Genomic DNA, 22,663 nt, shown 5'->3' with positions numbered 1-22,663 from the left:
TCATTCAGGTTGCATTATTTTGTATAGGACTGCAGATTTTTACATCAGATAAGTTCTACACGGACTACAAACTTTGTGAACTCGTGATATAAATTTATATTGTGGAAAGATTTCTCTCAATCTGTCTTTGTGAATGAATGTGATTTCTACCCAAGACCAGACCCCCACTGGAAAATACTGATTCGATTGATTACATTAAAATAATGATTAGTATATCTTTTAGAAACATATTTGGTGTTATAACTAACTACCAAACCAAATGAGTTTTAAAGACAGTGTTAGAAAGACCCTTCAATGTAAACACTTCTGGTTATGGTGTTGTAGAAGTTTTCAGCTTGTCCAAGAAAGAATGGAAGTAAAAGGCTAGAGACAAACTGGACGTCTTAAGCAGGAGAGGTTTATTTACCATGAATAATACAGGCCCGAGAGAACTTGAAAAGTCAACACAGTATGATTTCAAAACTTCAAGCCCTTTTGACTCTGCTTCCAAAGGAGGAAGTTTATAAAGCAAGTGGTGAGACTATGAAGGCCAGGAGACACCGGTTAGACAACAATATGCCACAGTTTAGATAATGGTGCCACTTGTATGCCAAGGGAAGATCATGATGTAAAAATAGCTTTTGTGAGTCAATGTTAAACTGAGATGTACGTGGAAGATAAATTAATTAAATTCTCTTACATATGGATACAAATCAGATCAAGCACATCTGGCCACACCTCAGTAGGAGTCCTCACCTTCTCAGTTGGAAACATATGCCCTCTGGTTATCTCAGTCTATATAAACTTGGTGCTTTATAACATTCGGGAGGAAAATGTGGGAGGGACATACAGCTGGGGAGGAGAGGATGTTGGTCTGTGGTCAGGGCAGGCCCAGGCCCGGTCCATATCTGTTGTAACAAGAATAAACCTTTGTCTGTATTCCAAAAACTCATTGGGCTTTGCAAATGGATTAATTATTTATTCAGGGTATCCGCAGGTTTGAATAACCCAAATTTAAGAATTTTTAAGACCACTTAAATGAAAATTAAGACAAACACCACACCCATTATGTGGGTGAAAAACACCAGATCCAGTTCTAATAATGACCAACCAACTACCGGTGCTAAATCTAGAATCTGAGAGCCACTGTACACTTCCCCACGATCCATCCAACATCTTCATCCACTCTACTGATCGTTTACTCATTGCCTCCGGTGCCAGAAACCAAAGTATTGTTTGCACATACTCCAAATTAGATGGTCATTCACAAAATTTCATGTTTTTTTCCCTCCGTTTAACATTGCACTGCAGCCCGATTATACAAAAAAATAGGCTTTTTAAGGCCTTAATTTAGGAACATGAAATTTAAGAACTTTTTATAACTTTTAAGACCCCGCAACTGCCCTGTTATTATCAAGAGATATATCACTTCTTCCCATAACACTCACAAATACTGCAAGAAGTTGTCTTGCTGGCAAAGCTAGAGAAATGGTACATTGTTGATCAGCTCACTTTATATCACATTTTTTCTAAACATTTCTTAAATTTCCAATTTAAATGAATGGGGTTCCCACTTAATTGGTGGTTTAGCATCATTAGCTCACGTTTGTGCATTCTTTGAGTACTTAGACTACATTTATATGATGACGGTCTGAGCAGAAGATGCAAAAGTGGTGTTGTGTCTTTACTTTTTATTCTGCGTTTAGACGAGTGTTTTCGGGAGGAAATCTGCATGCATATGGTGACGCAAAAGTGTGTGGAACTGGATTGGGTATACTTGTACTTAAAGCAACTAGGGCATCTTTGGGCATACAGAAGTTTTCACGCCACACATTTTCATCAGATACTCCTTTCACAAAGTTGTCCCATCATCGACTGGTTCTCCCAGGTCTTGTCCATAGTTGTCTGGCTCGCCTGCGACGAACTGGTGCATCCAGAATATGACAGAGGTGCAGATCCTTCTCTGTTCACTAATAGTATCTCTACATATTCTGTACATTTGTTTGGATGCCTCCTGTAAGTTTATTTATTGAAGGTCCAATGCATGGAAATGATCCGACGTGTGTTTCTGTGTACTGTATGTATGTGACGTAAACGTGTACGTGACGTGAGCAGATCTAACCAGAATTTTGCGTCTTGGGCAGTGTAAACGGAAACACTACGGTGGAGCGTATTCAACTTTTGCACTCTATCAGATTTTTGAGTTTTTAAGCCCCAAAATGCCATCACCGCCTAAACAAAAGGCACTTCCCATAAAATATTTTGTCGTTTTTACCCGCAAGCGTTCTCATGTAAACGGGCCTTTAGAGAATGTCAAAAAATTCAAATTTCAGGTCATAGACGTAAGGTTAAAGAAATGTGAAGCTCCACAGTGTTTTATTCTAGAAGGTCACTTTAGATACTCTCAGTTGTGAGCTGAGATTATAGGCATTGAACATAATCGTGTATTTTCCACAGGCGCTGGTTATCACCCCGATAGAGAGCTCTCCAGACCCGCTGGCACTTTCCCTCGTATAAAGTCAGTGTTTATCTTTTTGCATTTTTATAAGATATAGTAAACCAGAGAATACTTCACAGCTCCCTCTGTGTTCAGTCATTCAGTTAAGTTATGCAACCCCCATTAAGCAACACTTACACTTGTACGGAGGCGCAGTCATCTACAGATCTACATATTGTCTAAGCAGTTTTGTCTGTCAGTCTTTTACAGCCAGCACCTGCATAACTAAACTTCGTAATACTTATGTGGGGAGTAATTAGTATGCAGGAGCGGCACTGGCACTGTTAGCGTGGGCAGGTAAATGGACTACGGAGAGTCCTAACAGCCAAAATTAATAGTCTGTTGTTTATATTGAGAACAGAGGGAGCTTGCATGATTAGAATTGCACTGTGGCATTGTACAACTAAAATAGGTTTCAGCTCGTAAGCCAGAGGAGTTAGCAGCGTTTATTTATTTATTTATTTACTGCTATGTAGATCTTGCTAATGAGAGCAGTTTTCTAACTTTGTTTGTACACGGTTTAATGAAGCACACATGCCTCTAGCTTTGCATGCGTCCACAATACAAATGGGGGACTTTATTAACCTTTAGTTTGTTTATGAGCTGGTGAACAGGTTTCTGCGCGTGGTGGGAGTAAAAGAATAATTGGACAAAATTGCTGATGTAGCTGCCTATAAAAGCAAGTAAAGCTGGGATTAATTGGCATGTTATTTATTCGGTGCGCTCTAGATATTCTGGTGCAGTATTCAACTCAAGAAATATATTGTTTCCTTATCGCAAACAAACCCAGACTTGTGCTTTGTTATACTCACCTGTGGTTATGACCTTAGCTGGAGAAGTAGTGCATTAGGAAGTCTTTGGTTGACCAAGCGGATCTACAAATTTTATTTCTTCTTAACTTCTCATTGGGATATTGATTTGTTTTCACTTCTAGTATCATATTTTTCTAATTTGTATTCAGTATGACAGGCTGTACAAATCTAATATTTAAAGGTTTATGAAAGCTGGCTCTATTTTCACAGCGTGATTTTTAAGAGTCCAAAATCATTATATCTACACTGTCAAGGGAAGCAACAAAAACTAAGTTATAATCATAGAATTAATGTCTCTGTAACTACTGCAGTGAGCCTTGTCAGTTTGGTCTTAAAATGTTCGTATCAACCCACTCTACATGATCCTGGTGTTTTTATTTCACTATTTACTAGGGATGTAACAATAAACGAAATATCGTGATATCGTATCGTCAAAGTTCTCACAATAATATCGTGGACCATCACAATATAGCGAATTACAAGTCACTTTGCTTAAATTAAGAGTAATGGTGCAGCAATAGCTGAAAAAAGACGAGGGAATTACACAAACCATGATCCTTTGCTCCATTTCAGTGTAGACTACAAGAAGAAATAACAGTTCTAAGCACTTTTAAGTCTTAGTTCTTTGGATTAAGTCTTGTTAAGTCATTTTAAGAGAAAAAAATAGCATATTAACAGTTTTGTTAGCCTCCACAAAATATCGCAATCATACCGTGAGATGTATATCGTCAAAATATTGCATAAATATCATAAGAGATTTGAATATTGTTGCATCCCTAATAGTGAGACTCGCCACCACATCGTGAGCTTTCCCACAAAATCGCAATAAATATCGTACCGTGAGGTTCATACCGTGACGATATTGTACCATGAGACTTCAATATCGTTACACCCCTACCATTTAGTATGTACATAAATTCATATTCCTAATATTGAACATTGCTTGAAATCCACCCGTACAACTGCTTAGTCAGGCAGGCGCCACCTAGTCCCTCCGCTCAATTTCATTTCTCTCCAGTGACTAGGTTAGGAATCGGAATACACTAGACAGCATCGGCCAATCAGTGAAGAGCTGAACCAGCCTGAGTTGCGATAGTAGACTGCATACGCTATCCTCCATTTTTTATTGCACCTTTAATTCTCAACTTCACCTCACAGAAACAACAACAATCACTGACAGACATGTTCACTCTCTGCTTTGTTTGCTGTTGTGCCGGCAGTTAATTGGACCCCACTGAGTGTTCTGGTGCATTACATACGTCACGACCAAATAGCAGCGATTGGTTAAATAAAAAAAGCACCTGCCTACCATCGAGTGAACGAATCCTAATGCTGCGAGGTCAGATGTGAAAGTGAAGTGAAACTGGCTGATGAATGAGGCTAACAACCGCAGCCTCAGTGAGCTTCATTTGACTGGAGCCGAACGCTATGACGTCACATTCCTTTAGTCCACTTCTTTATACAGACTATGGTTAAAACACAGACCATGTAAATATATAGAGGGTTACTGTCTTACCGATGCCCATCTCCACTGCAGTTTCCTTGTTCAGACGGCTGAGCTCAGGTCCGTCCATGTTGTTGGATTTGAAGATTCCGATCAGCTCCTCCAGCCCCTCCTCACACAGCCAGGCCTGCACGTCCTCCTCCGACCAATCAGAGAGCAGCGTCAGCCTGGAGTGAGCGGGTAACTTCCTGTCTGAGAAACAAAGGAAAAGTGTCATTGGATTGTCATTGTCTGCTAAAATATACACTTGATACATAAAATACAAGTTATTGCTGTGTAAAGTAAAGCCACAACAAAAACACCAAAAGAAAATGAATACATGCAAAACGTACATGTAAGCTGTAATTCATAAGAGAATCTATGGGGAAAATGTATATTAAATATTGCTGTAAAGAACAAAATAAGTAGCAAGTTAATTGGATTGATTCTTCAGTGGGTCAAAGTAGACCATGTCAGGTTTTTCTCAGGATCAGGTCAAGTCATCCGTAGAATGTGGCCTTTATTCAATATTTGAGTAATGATTACAATAGGCCAAGGAAAGCAGTCATAAATGTCAAGATGAAGAAATTAATTGGAAGTCGGAAATATTCAGGTCACAATATAATCGTAAGAACTAAAAATAAACAACAACTGTGTGCGTGTGTGTCTGTGCACAAAGTATTTTGTTTCTTTTGATTTATGTGAATAAAGATGGGGAATCTGCTCCCTGCTCATCTACATGTTATTGCTTTTCCTGAATATTCTACAGCAGGGGTCATCAAACTTAGGCCTGCGAGGTTGACTCCGGCCTTCCACGCCCCTTTGACCAGCCTCCAGCCCCTGTGCTCCTCCACCACTTGAACTGGCCCTATGAGACAATCCTCAAACTACTTTTTGACAAATAAAATTACATTGGCATCTTGTAGTTTGTTTATTTTTTCAATTAAAAATGTATATTAAGTATTTATACTTAAATAATTGTATTTACATTTGCCGCCGAATTTACAGCTGAATTTTTGTCACCTGACAAGCTCGAGATCAAACAGTGACAGTCAACGCACGCGCAAGTTCTGTAGTGCAGTTAAGGACAGCAAAATGGCAAGTGCTAAAGTACGAAAACTTGACCGAGAGTGCAGAGTTTTCAAAGAACAGTGGACAACCGATTATTTTTTTGTTCAGTCTAAGGACTGTGCAGTTTGTTTGATATGTAAAGAAAGTGTGGCAGTTTTTAAAGAATATAATCTGCGTCGTCAGGGTCATACAATTCTGTTTCACGGCCCTGACCCAGCCCCCATCACAGTCAGGAGCGATAATGTGGCCCCCAGAGAAAAAAGTTTGGTGACACCTGTTGTGCAGTCTGGCAATAAAAATCTCTATCTTGCATAAGGCAAGGAAAGTTTGTTTGTACAGCACAATTTGTACACAAAGTAATTCAAAGTCCTTTTACGGAATAAGAAAGACATCAAATGATCATAAAGATAGATATGTTGTCTCTGTCAAAAAATACCTTGAAAACACGCATTGTTAAAGTTTATGGGCTCGCCTCACCATAGATTTGACCTATAACTTGACCAGGTGGCTCCTTGGATATAGTTGAATGCCATCGTTTTTAGGCAAAACAACAAACAACAACATCTCCATGGAGACAAGACAAACCCTCTGCCAGAAATGTTACATAATCCACCTTTAATCACGCATTAGGAGGACCATGTGTTTGCTGATTTGAGAATGATCCTCTCCAGGCGGGCTCCTCTGTATTCTCCCCTGTCGCCCCAACATGACAGATGAGCCCGAGATCCGACTCCAGGACTGACCTCACGAATGCACACCCCCCCTCTCCTCCCCTCCCCTCCCGCCCCGTTCCCCTCCACCGCTCCCACTGTTTCCATAAACTGTTTACTCTCCACATATCTCAGGCCTTAGATGTACCACTGAGTAACCATCACGTAAACTCCAGCGAGCTCAATCTGATAAATATTTGCAAAGCTGCTCCGGTTGACCATGTGATTTCATTTGATACGTCTTTTATGTATCTTATCTCGGGATGGTGCATTACGTACACATTTGGAGAGGCAAATGGGAGGACTGATGGTGCAGGGAGTGTGCGAGCTAAAGAAACTTAGCGTGGCCCCAGCCCTCAAATGACCCAGAACAGGAAAAGAGAAATGGGATAGAGGATAAATGAGCGATGACACATCCACCATCTATTATAAACAATATTCTACCAAAGACCAAGACGACACTGCTTGAATTGTACGGATGAGTCTGTAACTGATGGCAAAAAAATATGTGCACTTTCTTGTATTAGTTTTTCAGTTCATATTTTGCTTCTTTGTTGGTCAATTTTTCTGGTTTAAAATGTGAACCTTGTACAGAATCAAACTATTAAAACATGAATAGCAAATCTACTCCATCCATCCATTTTCTTCCGCTTATCCGGGGTCGCGTCATGGGGGCAGCAGCCTAAGCAGGGACTCCCAGACTTCCTTCATTCTGAACACTTCCTCCAGCTGCTCCGGGGGGACTCCAAGGCATTTCCAGGCCAGCCGAGAGACACGTGTCCCTCCTCTTCCCTGGGGCCTCCTCCCAGTGGGACATACCTGGAACACCTCCTGAGGAAGGCGCTCAGGAGACATCCCCAGCAGATGCCCGAGTCACCTCAGCCGGCTCCTCTCGAAGTGGAGGAGCAGCGGCGCTACTCCGAGCTTCTCCCGTGTGCCTGAGCTTCTCATCCTATCTCTACGGGAGCGACCAGCCACCCTGCGGAGGAAGCAAATTTTGACCGCTTGTATCCACGATCTTGTCCTTTCGGTCATTACTCAAAGCTCATGACCAGAGGTGAGGGGAGGAACATGGATTGAGTAGTAAATTGAGAGCTTTGCCTTTCGGTTCAGCTCCCTCTTCACCACAACGGTTCGATACAGCAACCGCATCACTGCCGACGATGCACCGATCCGCCTGTCAATCCCACGCTCCATCCTCCCCTCAATCATGAACAAGACCCTGAGATACTTGAACTCTTCCACTTGAGGCAAGGACTCTCCACCCTCTCAAATCTACTCACAATTACATATTTTATACAAAGCGAACAGCCCAATTAAGAAAAAAAAAAAAAAGACTGCATTGACCAAACAACTAAAATACATGTTTTACTTTTCAAATTCCTTGAAAAACATGCATACTTATTTGAGCAGCTTGTTTATATTCCAAAATGACGTCACATCCTGATATGACAGAACGTTCCAATCAGAGGTCATGATAGACTTTTTTTGCCGGTCACATTGGCCAGGAGAGTTAAAAATTCCTGCCATTAATTACTGGCCATTCAACTGTGATTCAATGAAAATTATCTCCTGATATTTTAACAAAAACATGAGTGGTGACGCACGAGTAGACTCATATTAGACTACTTTAATCTGAAGTCGACATACAGTACTCAGTCACTGTCAGGTCCATTAAAATAATCTGCATTCTCGTCTGCACTTGTATGTACCATCAGAAGCTTTTGTCTTTCCCTTTTTAACTATACATCACTAATAGCACACAGAATCTTCACATACAGACGATGAAAGTAAAACACACAGTGGATATTCTATGTTTACATCGAGTTCAAACAAGCTGCTCAATAAAACATCTAAAAATCAACATCTCAATTTTAAAGCAACAAAGTGTAAACACGAAAACACAAGAAATCCATTAACAACTTTGAGTGAATATTATATACTGTATATTTGAGGAGTGAGGTAAACACGTGTTCCTAAAGCTTTTACGAGAAGTCAGTGCTTAGATTTTTGGTCATAAATATAAGATAGCTTAAAGATACACTATGTAACTTTGCTCGGGGAGGGTCCACCACCTGTTTGTCTCCACAGAGATGTTCATGTGACCCTACTAGGCCAAGTTGCAGGTCAGATCTGATTAACCAGGAGACGTGAATGAATAATGTAATGTGCTGAGTTTGTCTTAAACCTGCTATATAATAAAATCTAGTGCATTATTATGTGTATTATTTGGAGAGAGGGAGTGCAGTAACAGCCCCTCTGTGCAGCGTCAGACAGTCAAGTGAGAGTCTTTCAGTCTACAGGGCTGATTCATGGTAACAATGAGCCAACAGCAGAATCAGATTTACTACAAAAACGTGACATAGCAGCATTGTGTAACAAGGAGAATCTAGAGCAAGTCAGGCGGTCAAGCTGGTAACTATAAATGATTGGTTGATTAATCATGATACTTGATAATTTTAGTTCAAGTTCAATATTATTTTCCCTGGTTCTGCTACAGGCGCAGACACATGCCCAAGTGGTATAATGTATTTTTCTGTATTTATCTCTGTTTTTGTTGTAATGGCTAATTTGGGTTTTAGAGGTGAAATATTTTGTGTTAATTGGCTTGGGGGAAGAACCTTGGGGGGATAAAAGAGGCCCACTATCCCTCCCTCAGGGCCTGTCCACACGACAAAATTTTTTTAGGCGAAACAGTGTAGTTTGTATTCGTTTTTGGTCTTTCGTCCACGAGGAGCAGGTTTTTTGGGTGGGCGAAAACTGTATTTTTTGAGAAATCTAAGAACACCAGCATTGCATTGTTGTGTGGACAAGCAATCCACAGTGTTTGGAAAATGATGATGCCACGACCCCGTCATCGAAGGCTGCAGCCCTTGAACAAACCTCCGTGGGACACAAGCACGTCGCTCCCCGTTGCCCAGCAATCAAGACACGCTGCTAGTGCTAATGCTAAAAACACGCACCACACAGATTATGCACATGTAATTAAACTGTTGGATTTTGAGACCAAATTATTGTAATAATTCTCATCCAAATCTTATGGCTAAAAACAAAAACTTAAGTTTAACTTCTGCAAAACAAAATGGCTGTATTTCTGGGATACAGCTAAAATCAGATAAATTACTTTAAGTTTAAAAAAAGTGTGATGAGATATGCATTATTAAATATTATAATCATTGTTTACAGCACCACATACAGGTGTGGCATATGTATTACATCGTTTTCACTCAGTGCTCCGTTGTTGTCTGGAAGTGAATATTTATTGTTCCGACACGTGTGTGGAGGCAAATTTTGTTCAACTCACAAAAAAAAAAAAAAAGTCTCAATCAGTTTGGACATGGACTTGAACGTGGACGGTAACAACCTATAGATTATGAAGCATATTTCTGCTGTTGTATGTTCGGGAATGTTATTATTAATTAAACCAACAAAACACCCGTCTGACTACGCCATCATCATTACCCCGGACAATTTTGACAATGAGCAACATACTAGACTGCTATAATCTGGTATTGCAAATGATAAAATATGCATGAAGTATTAACACGTTCAGAAGGTATAGGTGAGATCACATTATGAAATCGCATCACACTGATCATAATCTCCTGACATTTGGCACCAACATGTGCACTGGTGACGCACGAGTAATTATTAAACTACTTTAATCTGAAGTCTACATACAGTACTCAGTCACTGTCAGGTCCATTAAACTACTTTGCACTTTCATCTGCACTTGTATGTACCGTCTTGTCCTAACCTGACTCCAAGAAGCTTTTGTCTTTCCCCTTTTAACTGTACATCACTAATAGCACACAGAATCTTCACATACAGATGATGAAAGTAAAACACACAGCAGATATCGGTCTGTTTACATCTTCTCAGTAAGACATCTGTAAATCAACATCTTCTCCATTTTGAAGCAACAATACCAATGTAAACACCAAAACACAAGAAATCCATTAACAACTTTCAGTGTATATTAAATATTGTGGATGTAACAATAACCAAAATTGTCAAAGTCTCACAATAATACCGTTGGTTGTCACAATATATCAAATTACAAAATCCTTGGCTTAAATTCATGGTTTTATAGTAGAAACAGCTAATAAACATTGGGAACTACATATCCCATGGTTCATTTCAGCGCAGACAACATGAATAAATATGTTTTTACTTGAATTCTTGGGATTTTGACAGAAATAATTTATGTCAAGATCTTGTCAGGGCATTTTAAAAGCAAAAAAGTGTCCTATCTATAATTATATCAGCCTCTCCAAAATATCGCAACAAATATCGTACCGTGAGATGCATATCATGATAATATCGTACAGAAAGATTTGGATATCGTTACATCCCTTTTAAATATATGATGCTTATTTGTGCATTTTTAGGATGATGGTGGACTTGGTAGACAACTGTGAGAGGTAGGGCTGAAAAATTGCAAATATCTAGTTGTTGTTTTTTTTTGTTTTTTTCAATTGTGATTTTAATTTGCAATGCTTGTAACTTAAGTGCATCCAGGAAAATTGACAAAAACACTGAAATATGAACTGTCAAACTAATGGGTGAGCCATTTATATGCAGAATAAGAATAAGGATATTTTGTTGTTTGTGGAGGAAATTATCACAGTTGGAAAAATTGTAACCTTTGAAATTTGCTAATTGCGTCCATTCAAATTGGAGTTTAATTATCCAAGGGCATTGTTTTAAAAATAAGTGCATGATAATGTGATAAAAACTTATTTGTAATGAGCTTGAGTTACCTTACCTTCACACACTGTTGGTTTGGATTCAGCTGCTGCAGAAAGACAGAAAGGAGAATTACATTAGCAGGTCAAAACTGAGAAAACTGAAAACCGTAAAGAAGAGGGCATATTTTATGAGCTTTTAACCTTGTTATAACAGTGTTCCGTCATCACTGAGTTTAGAAAATGTCTGTTTCACCTACCCCCTATCTCCGTCCCCATTCCTGTACTATAAAAATTCAGACTTTGGTTCTTACATGTAGGATTAAAAAAATGTCACATAGCTTTTCTTGTAATTGATGATCAACTACTTATTGCTTTGCTGTTAAAGGTCCCATATTACAAAAAAAAAAAAAAAATCATTCTTGTGAGCTTTAAGCCATGTTAGAATGCTATAATCTCATCAAAAACATACCAGGAGTTGTGTTTGAGTAACCCTTTATTATTAGTCTGTCTACAGCTCCAAAGGTCACAATGCTCTGTTCCACCTTGTGATGTCACAAAGCAGTAGTTTGCAAGTTAAGAGCTACCTTTTAGGGCCTGTTTACACGAGAACACTTGCGGGTAAAAACAACTAAATATTTTACCTTTCGTTTAGACAGTGACAGCCTTTTTGGGGTTTAAAAATGCAAAAATCTGAAACTACCCTCCAGAGTGGAAAAGTTAAATACGCTCCGCCGTAGCTTTTCCGTCTACACTGCCCAAGACGCAAAACTCTGGTCAGATCTGCTCACGCTGCGTATGCGTTTATGTCACATACATCGCCACCTAGCGTCACCACCTAGTCGCCTGGCATGCATACCCAATCAAATTCCACACACTTTTGCTTCACCGTATGCACGCAGATTTCCTCCTGAAAATGCTCGTCTAAACATGGAATAAAACACGACTCCACTTTTGCCTCTTCTGTTCAGACCCTCATCATATAAACGGAGCCTTAGCATTGCTGTTGTTTAGTAGAGATCGGCAATTCCAGGACTGAAATCATCCAAACGATTCTAGTGAAGGTGTATGGAGTTTAAAAAAACACAGTGGAGCAGTTTCTGTATTACCACATGACATCACGAGGTGGCAGTGCTTTCTGTGTGAGAGAAGAATTCTAACTAACTAAACTAAATATGCAGGGTTTGTCTGTTAATGAAACCATAACACAACCGTTTATATATTTTTAATGGGGAAACTACATTATAAGACAGATCAGAAAATAGCGTAATATGGGCCTTTAAATGTCACTATGAAGAGGTGGGAACTACAGGCTGTGCAGTTTCAAAGAGGAAGTCAGCTGACATGTTTCTATTATTAGGCCAATATTATGGTTGTATAATGATTTACAGATGATGAGTTTTTAGGCCTTCTTGAAGCAGAAAATATCATGTGAATTTAAAGATGCACTGTGTAACTTTTCTTACTGAGACTTACTTGTCTCTGTGAAAATCTGATTGTTTTGCCTGGAATGTTCCACAGCACTGCATTCAACTTGGCTATTTTGCACATATTCAATTGCAGGTGTTTTTATTGCTTAAATTACCATGAAAACAGATATTCTTAGGATACACTGAGATGCCTCTCCACAGATCTGACCTGTATCTTGGCCTAGTTTCATTTCTGCTTATCTTCTTGGACATAGATGAGGTTAATGCTTTACTATGGAACATTTCAGACAAAGCAATAACAGCTCCATGGTAGAGCTGAACAATCAATCGTTTTAGACCAAAAATCGCGATCTCAGACAACACAATTTGGGAGCTTCAAAGCCGCATTTTTTTGCAGTGCTCCTAAAGAACAATTTAAGGGCGAAGTTTAGTTCTGTGTCAGCTCAGTGGGTGCTGCCGCTGTCATCTTGTCGCTGTCCTTTTTGATTTATTAGTCTGCGTCGAAGTCTATGCTCCCCAAAGTAATTCACCACCATGTTAGGAGGCAAGGATTTAAACCTGGCGTTCACGTAAAGTTTGAAGTTTATGAACAATCTCCAACACAATAGAAGCACAGAACAGACTCACCATCATCAGCACATCCTCTGTCACACAAAGAACACTCATATTCCACTGAGTTGTGTCCTTTAGTCTGACAGAAACTGAACCGCATCAGCGCACAAGGAGCGAGCAGTTTTTCTGCACTTATAGTTTATACAAATTAGCCATGTGCTTTTAAGTTTTAATGCTGTAAAATATAAACAAATGTGTGCAAACAGTCCAGTGTCAAATCATCGGTGCAGGACGCTGGTATGATGTAAGTTTCTGTGATGTTTGCAAATGTTCATGTGCGCTAAAACTTGATTTGAAAATAATCGAGGATGAAATCAAAATCACAATATCTGCCAAAAAAAAAAAAATCGCAATTAAATATTTTCTTAAAACTGTTCAGCCCTACTCATTGGACACAAGAAAAGTTACACAATGCATTAAAAGGCAATGAAATTCACTACAAGGTTTATCTGATGGCAAAGATGCTCGCATATGTCTGAAAACTGCACCTTTTTCACAAACTATTCCAACTCCATTGCTTCATGTCTGGAGTCTGTTTTATAACAAGCCCTTGCATTGATAAAAGCACATCTCTGCTGCCGTACTCTGTCCTGCCAGTGAGCATCAGTCTCTATAGTGAGTCCAGACAGTGGGAGCGGGCTGCCCTGCACATGTAAGGAGCTGGACAAGGCCCAAAGCTCTCTTCAGGGAGGCATTGGAGCTGCAAAATGGCCCCTGGGCTTTGGAACTTTGCCAGTAGTTGTTTTAAAGAGAAGTGATGGTGCGTTTAAGGGCACTAGGAATTTTCTTGTTTGGGTCTGATTAACGGTGCATGGAACTACTACAGGCTTTCTTCTTTTTTTTTTTATTCACACAACGCTAAAGAATAACTGAAAAAATATAATAATCTTCTATTTAAAATATCTTAGGGGCTGAATACATTTAAGCTTAAGTTTAAATTGGTTTTCATTCATTTTTATTTTATACGTTGATCATTAGGGATGTAACAATAAAAGATCGTGATATTGTATCATCAAAAGTCTCACAATAATATCGTGAGCTGTCACAATATATCAAATCACAAGTTTCTTTGCTTAAATACATGGTTTTATAGTAGCAACAACTCATAAACTTCGAAAACTACACATCCCATGAAGAAATATGTTTTTTACTTGAATTCTTGGGATTATGACGATAATAACTCACACCAAAATCTTGTCAAGGTGTTTTAAAAGCAAAAAAGTGTCTTATCTACAATTATATTAGCATCTGGGTCCGGTCAAGTGGTAACGGAGGGAAACAGGGGTAGATTTTTGACATTCAAATAGCTCTTATTCAGAAACTAGAGGGACTATTGAAATAAGTAAAGTATCAGAATGTAGGAAAGAGTTACACTCCAACAGGGTAAAGTTAAACCTGTGATATTCTTTCAACTTGTTGACAAAAAATTAAAAAACTCATGTCAGTAACGGAGGGAATGAAATATGCAGCACTTTTTGGGCAATAAAAACAAACAGTGATAACTAGCGGTTCTCACTTACATATCCTTAACAAACTGGTTTGAATATTTGCTTCATATAGTTTTCTACCATATGGTACAAGATTAGGTTGAAAAACCTCTTACTTTTTGAGTAATGAGATTTTTTATTAAGAAAGGTCATGGTAACTGAGGGAAAAGTAACGGAGGGAAAATTGTTCAAGCAAGTAGAAGGTGCATGATTTTGTATAATTTGTCAGCTTTTTTCTTCCGAATACTTTAATATTACTTAAAAATGAAAGGAAACTAGCAAATTTTTATCATTTTCATCAATAAATATAAAAAATAAACAAACAAAAAAACAACTCATTCCACTGATCCTTTTCTATCATCTTTAACTTGTCTGTAGCTCTTAGCCAATCACCAGCAGCTAGTTTCACCTGAATGAAGTGATTCATATACATGCACTCTCTCCCCTCCATTATTATGCCATTTCAGGTACATGCTGTAATGTTTTTTCTGCAGCTCATTTTTTCTCATCCTCTTCATCTCCTCCACTTCGCCACCAGTTTTGTTTTAAGTTAATTGAAAGCACTCTGATCCTCTTTGATTAGTCTATGTCTGTATAAATATTTCAGTTTGATTTTGTTTTTTGTTTTTGTTGTAAACTTGATACTAGGGTTGTCCAAAGTATTGAGAATCAGATACTAATCAATGCCAAACAAGTACTGAAAGTAGATATTCATTTGAGCAGGTAACGATACTAAAAAAGTCACATTCTCAGGACAGAAATGAACCTTTCCTGAATAGTTTTAGAATGATCTTGAGCTGTATCAGAACAAGTATAAGAGCACATACGCCCATGGAGCAATGTGGAAAATACCCAGACGACTGAGCAATTACACTGATATAATGTCACATGGTAATATAAAAAAAGTACTATTATTTAATGCCCATCCATCCATTTTATTCCACTTATCTGGGACCGGGTCACAAGAACAGCACTCTAAGCAGGGACTCCTCGACTTCCTTCACGCCAGACACTTCCTACAGACCAAGGTGTTCCCAGGCCAGCCGAGAGACATATTCGAGCCACCTCAGCAGGCTCCTCTCGACGTGGAGGAGCAGCGGCTCTACTCCAAGCTCCTCAACGTATCTCTAAGGGAGCGCCAAGCCACCCTGCAGAGGAAAACTCATTTTGACCGTTTGTATCCGCGATCTTTTCCTTTCGGTCAGTACCCAGAGCTCATGACTAGACGTGAAGGTAGGAATGTAGATTGAGTGGTAAATCGAGAGCTTCTCCTTTCGTCTCAGCTCCTTCTTCACCACAACGGTTCGATATGATATTATTTAATGCTGAAAATCACATTCTATTGTCTAAAGAAAGAGAGTTTTTTATGATCATAGTGGTGTCGGACTTGGGAGTTTGAACTCTTAGTATCACAACAGCACTACCTGATACCAGCTGACACAGTAAAATAACCAAACTGGCTTGGTATCTCCTTTGGAAAGAAAACAAAGAGGTAGAATTGCAGGCTAAACAGTGGGTGCAGTCTCTCATATGACGTTATGATGACAGAATGTGGTGCGGGCAGCTGTGTGTAAATAAACATTAACTAAATTGGCAAAAGTGGCATGTTTTCACGGCAGATGTTTCAAAATGACTTCATTTGCATTTTTTCACCTTGGCTTCTGCTCCCATATTCATTAAGGCTCTGGGGCTAAATTAGCTTTGAGGGGATTTTGTACCAGTGGAAATTGCGAGCCACAGAACTCACGTAGTACGCAGTTAGCTTCTTTTTATGTGCACCATCACCCATGCAAATATATAATAGTCCTTTGTTTAAAGGTCCTATATTACGCAAAGTTGTCTCTTGTGAGCTTTTAACCACTTAATTATGTTGTTACCTCATCAAAAACAGACCTGGAGCTGTGTTTGTTTCATTTACACATGTTTGAGTAATCCTTTATTATTAGTCTGTCTACATCTCTAAAGCTCAAAATGCTCTGTTCCACCTTGTGATGTCACGAAGCAATAGTTTTCAAGTTAACAGTGATCTTTAACAAATTTCGCCCAGTAAAGATAGTCAATTCCACGGCTTAAATTATCCAAACGATTCTAGTGAAGACATGAAATCACAAACATACCTGGACTTGTGTTTTGTTTTAACATACACACCCTGCATATTTACAGGCTGAGTTCTTTTCTTTAACAGAAAACACTCTGTTCCCACCTTGTCATCAGGAAACAACCTTATAACATAGATCAGAAAACAGCATAATATGGGCCCTTTGTTCAATATGTTAGCTTTTAAAGAACAAAAAGTGCGTTCTGTGTAGTTACTCACTTGTTTTAAGCATTCGAGTGAAACTTGATTTTAATTAAAACTTGAATTAAAAAAGTTTTATCATGATTTGAGTAAATTTCACTTGACAAGTAAAATTATTTGCCAGTGGAAAACTTTTTGTACTTATAGTTTATTTATTTAATGAGACAGGGACAGTGCACCATCTACATTAACCTTAACAGTAGAGATGCATTGTACCAGGTTGTAGCATCAGTGCCAATTTCCAACCTGTAGTCCCTGGGCAGAATAATTGACTGATTGTATTTAACTGACCTTTAACTGTCAGGTATTCTTCCGGGAGACTTATGTAGCATGTTTTGGGTTGATGGGGGAAACTTGAGTACCCGGAGGTAACCCGTCCAGAAACAAACTCCACATGGAAAGACCCAGGCAACCCAGGGATCAAATCTGGAACCTTCTTGATGTGAGGAATAAGTGCTAGCCACTCAGCCACCATGCTGAGTAAAAATATAAAATATGAAAATACATTTTGCTACACTTAAAATCAGAAAAACAACAACTTTTTGCACTTAAAATAAGAAACAAAATTGAATGTTGCTTGAATTAAGAAAAACACACTCCTTCCATATGAGGGTTTCAGTCATGTGATCACGATGATGCACGAATTTCAGGTGGAGGGCAGGAAGTGAAGACAAACACGACAAACACAGCGATGGAGAATACAGATATGGCGAAGAGTTCTTATTAGAAGGATTTAGTAGCAAGGCAAAGATACGAGCAGTTAGTTGACAAATATATTGGATGTGACCCTATCTTATAAAAATTAGTGAATTTTTGACCGAAGTAAAAGATTTGCCGACAATCGAGGCAGAGAATATCACGAACTACCTAGTCGTCCAGACATCGTTCTACACCAGACAACAGATGAAGGCGTACAAAAGTTTGGAGGCAAATAACTTTTTTGTCAGTGGATGGGTCCACAACCTTGGTGCAAAACGCCTACGTGATGATTATCGTTTGGTCTTGGCCAGGGTGAGTGTTTCTCTTATTTTATGTGTATAGACCGTTATGGAAAAAAATGCAGTGTATCGGCAGTAACCTATCTATCCAAACTATTTAATGTCAACAAACGTCGTTAGCCGTTAGTCCTTAATGATTTGCGGATTCTGCTCCTCCCGACCGTAAACATAGGTTTGTAATCCACTTTTTACGTCGTTGTTCTGTCAGCTTTTTCCATTTCTGACCTTTGTGGACGACTATCTTCGGTACTCTAAAAAAACGTTTTTCCTTCTCTCGGTTACAACGATTGGCGCAGCCGTAAACTACACAACACACAGGCATTTTCCAGACAAAGACGCAACAGTGTTTCACTAGCTTCCTCCAGTCAGTTCACTTCCTGCCCTCCATCTGATTTTGCGCGCTGACAAACGGAGCCCTGTGACGTCACGTGAAACCCAGCAGGCAGATAATTTCATTTGTCAAGTTGAATCGACTCAAATAAAGTGAAATGTTCTTAATTTAAGTCACTTTAACTTACCTAGATATTCTTTTATTTCCAGTGTATTATTATTTTAGAAATAAAACAATTGTATTAAAGAACACATATTGTACTCGTGTCTGCTTTATAGTTTTAATCCATGACACCCGTGGATCATTTTGTTATATTATCGTCTTTTTAAATGTTGATCTAAAACAAGCTTAATAAAAGAAACGAGGCCGCTGAGCCAAATGGGAGCTGACGTTGTTGAAAACGTCATCACAACAAAGTGCCGCTCTACTGGACCATGCTGTTTGGAACTTTTACGGACAGTTACAGACGACGCTTGGCTGAATCCTACGTGCATCACCGGCTATGAAATCATAATTGGAGAATGAAGAAAGTTCAGAGCAGTGAGTGATAATAAGCGCTCTCAACCTTTCATTATGCCTAATAATGCGGAAATGAATTTTAGACTTATAAAGAAGAACTGTAAACAATATTATTTCATTACCCTTAACCAAATTATACTCCTTAACGACTGCTTCAGAGTTAATTTAAAATGTAATCAAACACTAGATATGGAAAAGTAAACACTAAAAGGCATTGCAGTAGCGGTGGGATGAGTACGGCTGAAAGGCTCAATCCTCTCTCCCAGCATTACCTACATTACTTTTGTTGTGTCCTCAGGCAAGACACTTCCATCACCTTGCCTGTAGATGTTGATTGTGTCATCGTGGTGCTCTGAAAATCGTTAAAGAGACTGTTTACAGTTTCTCTTCTAATGTTTTTGCACCTAAAGGACCCACATTAGGCTATTTTCTGATGTTTTAATATTGTTTCCTCATCACAAACACATCTGGAGTTGTGTTTTGTTTCATTCACACATGTTTAAACACACAAACCCTGCAGATTTAAGTTCACTTCTTCTCTCAAAAACAGGTTACACTCTCATACAGGAAGTGCTCCACTGTGTTTTTAAACTCCATACACCTTCACTAGAATCATTTGGATAATTTCAGCCACTGGAATTGCCAATCTCTACTGAACAAAAGGTAAAAAGTAGTTATTAACTTAAAAACTACCGCTTCATGACATCACAAAGTTGAACAGAGTATTTTGAGCCCAGAAGATGAGGACAGACCGGTCATAAAGGTCAGGAAAGGTTTGTGTAACATAAGAACTTTAAAAACAATTATTAGAACTGCCATCAGAAGAGGTGGGATCAAGTCGTTGTTTTGCAAGTCTCAAGTAAGTCTCAAGTCTTTGACCTCAAGTCCGAGTCAAGTCCCAAGTCAAATACAGGCAAATCCAAGACCAGCTGCTACGCAAAATCTTTTATTCCTTCTGCCATGAAGCTTTTAAATGGAGAGTAAATTTGCTACTGTGTCCCTGATGCACTGAGGTTTGAAGGTATGTATGTATGTATTTGTTTTTATTTTTATTACATTATTATTTATGGATTGCGCACGACCAGAGATGTGCGAACTGAGTTGCCTTTTGGAATTAATAAGGTTGTTTAATGATTAATTGAGTGATTGATTGACTAATTGATTGAAGTCGAGTCTCAAGTCACTGGCCCATAAGTCCAAGTCAAGTCCAAGTCGTCTGCTTTGACCTTCAAAGTCATTTCAAGTCTTTAAAACAAAAAAGTACCAAATATAGCTTAGATTTTTGCAATTTACATGAATTTTAAACTAAATTGTACTTAAAAAGTCATGGTAAATTTATATATGACTATTTATATTTATATAAGAGTTGTAGAAATGCAAATTTTCCTTTTTAAATGTTTTGACAAGATCTTAGTGTGAATTATTATGGTCAGAATAGAAAGAATTCAGATTTAAAAGTGCATGTAGTCTGCACTGAAATGGAAGGATCATGTTCTATGTAGTTCCCTCTGTTTTGTACTGTATATTACTGTAGTACATTTGAGGATACCACATCACAGTGCTTCAGTTACATCCAAAGTAACAAATAGAGAAGTTGACATGGTCCATTTATCAACTGTGAAGAGAAAAGTATTTTCTAAAAACATATATATATTTAGGAGAAGCATCAAGTTATCTCAAGTCCGAGTGAGGTCCCAAGTCACTGACCTTCAAGTTCAAGTCGAGTCCCAAGTCTTTGTCTATTTTATCAAATCAAATTCAAGTCCTAAAAGTAGTGACTCAAGTCTGACTCTAGTCCTACATCTAGGGACACAGTTATGAAATTTCAAAATCAAAATCTTACACACATTTTATACATAAGTGCAGATAGCAGAAAGAGTTTTTTAACCTTATTCCTCAATATTTACCCGCTGTGTCATCCCCATCTCCTATCCTCCACACTCTGACTGTCCGGTCCATGGAGCCCGTTGCCAGCAAAGGTTTTGTAGGAGACAAAGCCACAGCGGTAACATATCTAAACCAGAACAACCACACAGAATTACAAATGATATCAGCTTTAAAGATCGTGTATTACGGAAAATTTACTCGTTAAACCATGTTATAACATTGTTACGTCATCAAAAACATACCTGGAGTTGTGTTTTGTTTCATTCATACAAGTTTGAGTAAACCTTTATTATTAAGCCTTATTCACACGGGAGAAGTACAACCCGAGGACGTTTGGTAATTTGCAAATTACCGCCCCACATCTGTGTTACTTGCAGCACATTCACACGGGATCAGCAAAGTCCATAAATTACTCTATTTTACTAACATTGACTGAGATTGAAAGAGAAAATAACACAGAAAAAAAGAGAAAGAGACAGAAAAGGCACAATTACAACAACAAACACTGAGATGCAGATTCGCCGGACGTCCGTGTTTGGCGAAATATAGTAGATAATTTGCTGCAGAATTTTTACTTTACAAATTACAGACATGGTGCATTTACAGAGGATTAAGATCTCAGGCATCCTCCACAATTATTACAAATCACCAAAGGTCCACAGGTAAAACTAATCCCGTGCGAATAGGGCTTTAGTCTGTCTATATCCCCAAAGCGCAAAATACTTTGTTCCACCTTGTGATGTCACAAACAGGTAGTTTTCAAGTTAACAGCTACATTTTTTACCTTTGGTTCAGTAGAGAGACAATTACAGGGCTGAAATGATACAACTGATTCTAGTGAAGCTGAATGGAGTTTAAAAACACAGTGGAGCAATTTAATGGAAAAAACGGATAACGGTCGTTTCCTGTTTCCGTGACTTAAACTGCAATGCCGGACTTTTGCGCTGCATACGGACTAAACCAGGAATGAACCAGGACTAAAACAGGACTGAACCAGGACTGAACCAGGACTAAAACATGACTAAAACAACACTAAAACAAGACTAAAACAGGACTAAACCAGGACTGAACCAGGACTAAAACAAGACTAAAACAGGACTGAAACAGGACTAAAACAGGACTGAACCAGGACTAAAACAGGACTGAAACAGGACTGAACCAGAACTAAAACAGGACTGAACCAGGACTGAACCAGGACTAAAACATGACTAAAACAACACTAAAACAGGACTAAAACAGGACTAAACCAGGACTGAACCAGGACTAAAACAAGACTAAAACAGGACTGAAACAGGACTAAAACAGGACTAAACCAGGACTGAACCAGGACTAAAACAGGACTAAACAGGACTGAAACAGGACTGAACCAGGACAAAAACAGGACTGAACCAGGACTGAACCAGGACAAAAACAGGACTGAACCAGGACTAAAACAGGACTGAACCAGGACTAAAACAGGACTGAACCAGGACTAAAACAGGACTGAACCAGGACTGAACCAGGACTAAAACAAGACTAAAACAGGTCTAAACCAGACTGAACCAGGTCTGAGTATCGGGACCAGGACTAAGACTGAGACTGGGACTAAGACCGGGACCAGACCAGGACTGAGATCAGGACTGAGATCAGGATTCAGACCGGGACCAGACCAGGACTAAGAAAGGCTTAAGTCCTGGTTCAGTCCTAGTTTAAACCTGGTTTAGACCTGGTTTGGTCCTGGTATTTCAGTCCTGGTTCAGTCCGTATGCGGCGCAAACGTCCGGCATCACAGTTTAAGTCCTGAAACGGGAAACAGCCTTTATCCGTATTTTTCCATTATTCATTTAAACACAAAATCGAAAACTGAAAAAACAAATCATT

General features: G+C 38.9%; 1 protein-coding gene across 1 annotated transcript in view; it reads right to left on the bottom strand.

Moving 5' to 3' along the window:
- The window catches only part of LOC110163944 (WD repeat, SAM and U-box domain-containing protein 1-like), a 34,383-nt gene that overhangs the window by 4,202 nt on the left and 7,518 nt on the right, over positions 1 to 22,663 (bottom strand). The window contains exons 7-9 of the mRNA XM_055150441.1: positions 20,824 to 20,930; positions 11,321 to 11,350; positions 4,805 to 4,984 (exon numbers count right to left, since the gene is read on the bottom strand). Of these exons, the coding sequence (XP_055006416.1) occupies positions 4,805 to 4,984; positions 11,321 to 11,350; positions 20,824 to 20,930 (317 nt within the window). The remainder of the gene's footprint in view (positions 1 to 4,804; positions 4,985 to 11,320; positions 11,351 to 20,823; positions 20,931 to 22,663) is intronic.

The sequence above is a fragment of the Boleophthalmus pectinirostris genome, unplaced genomic scaffold (genome assembly GCF_026225935.1).
Source record: "Boleophthalmus pectinirostris isolate CB_2022bp ecotype Guang Dong unplaced genomic scaffold, ASM2622593v1 HiC_scaffold_1, whole genome shotgun sequence".
Lineage (NCBI taxonomy): Eukaryota > Metazoa > Chordata > Actinopteri > Gobiiformes > Gobiidae > Boleophthalmus > Boleophthalmus pectinirostris.
Note: the sequence above shows the minus strand (reverse complement) of the source record. Positions and strands in the feature narration are given on the sequence as shown.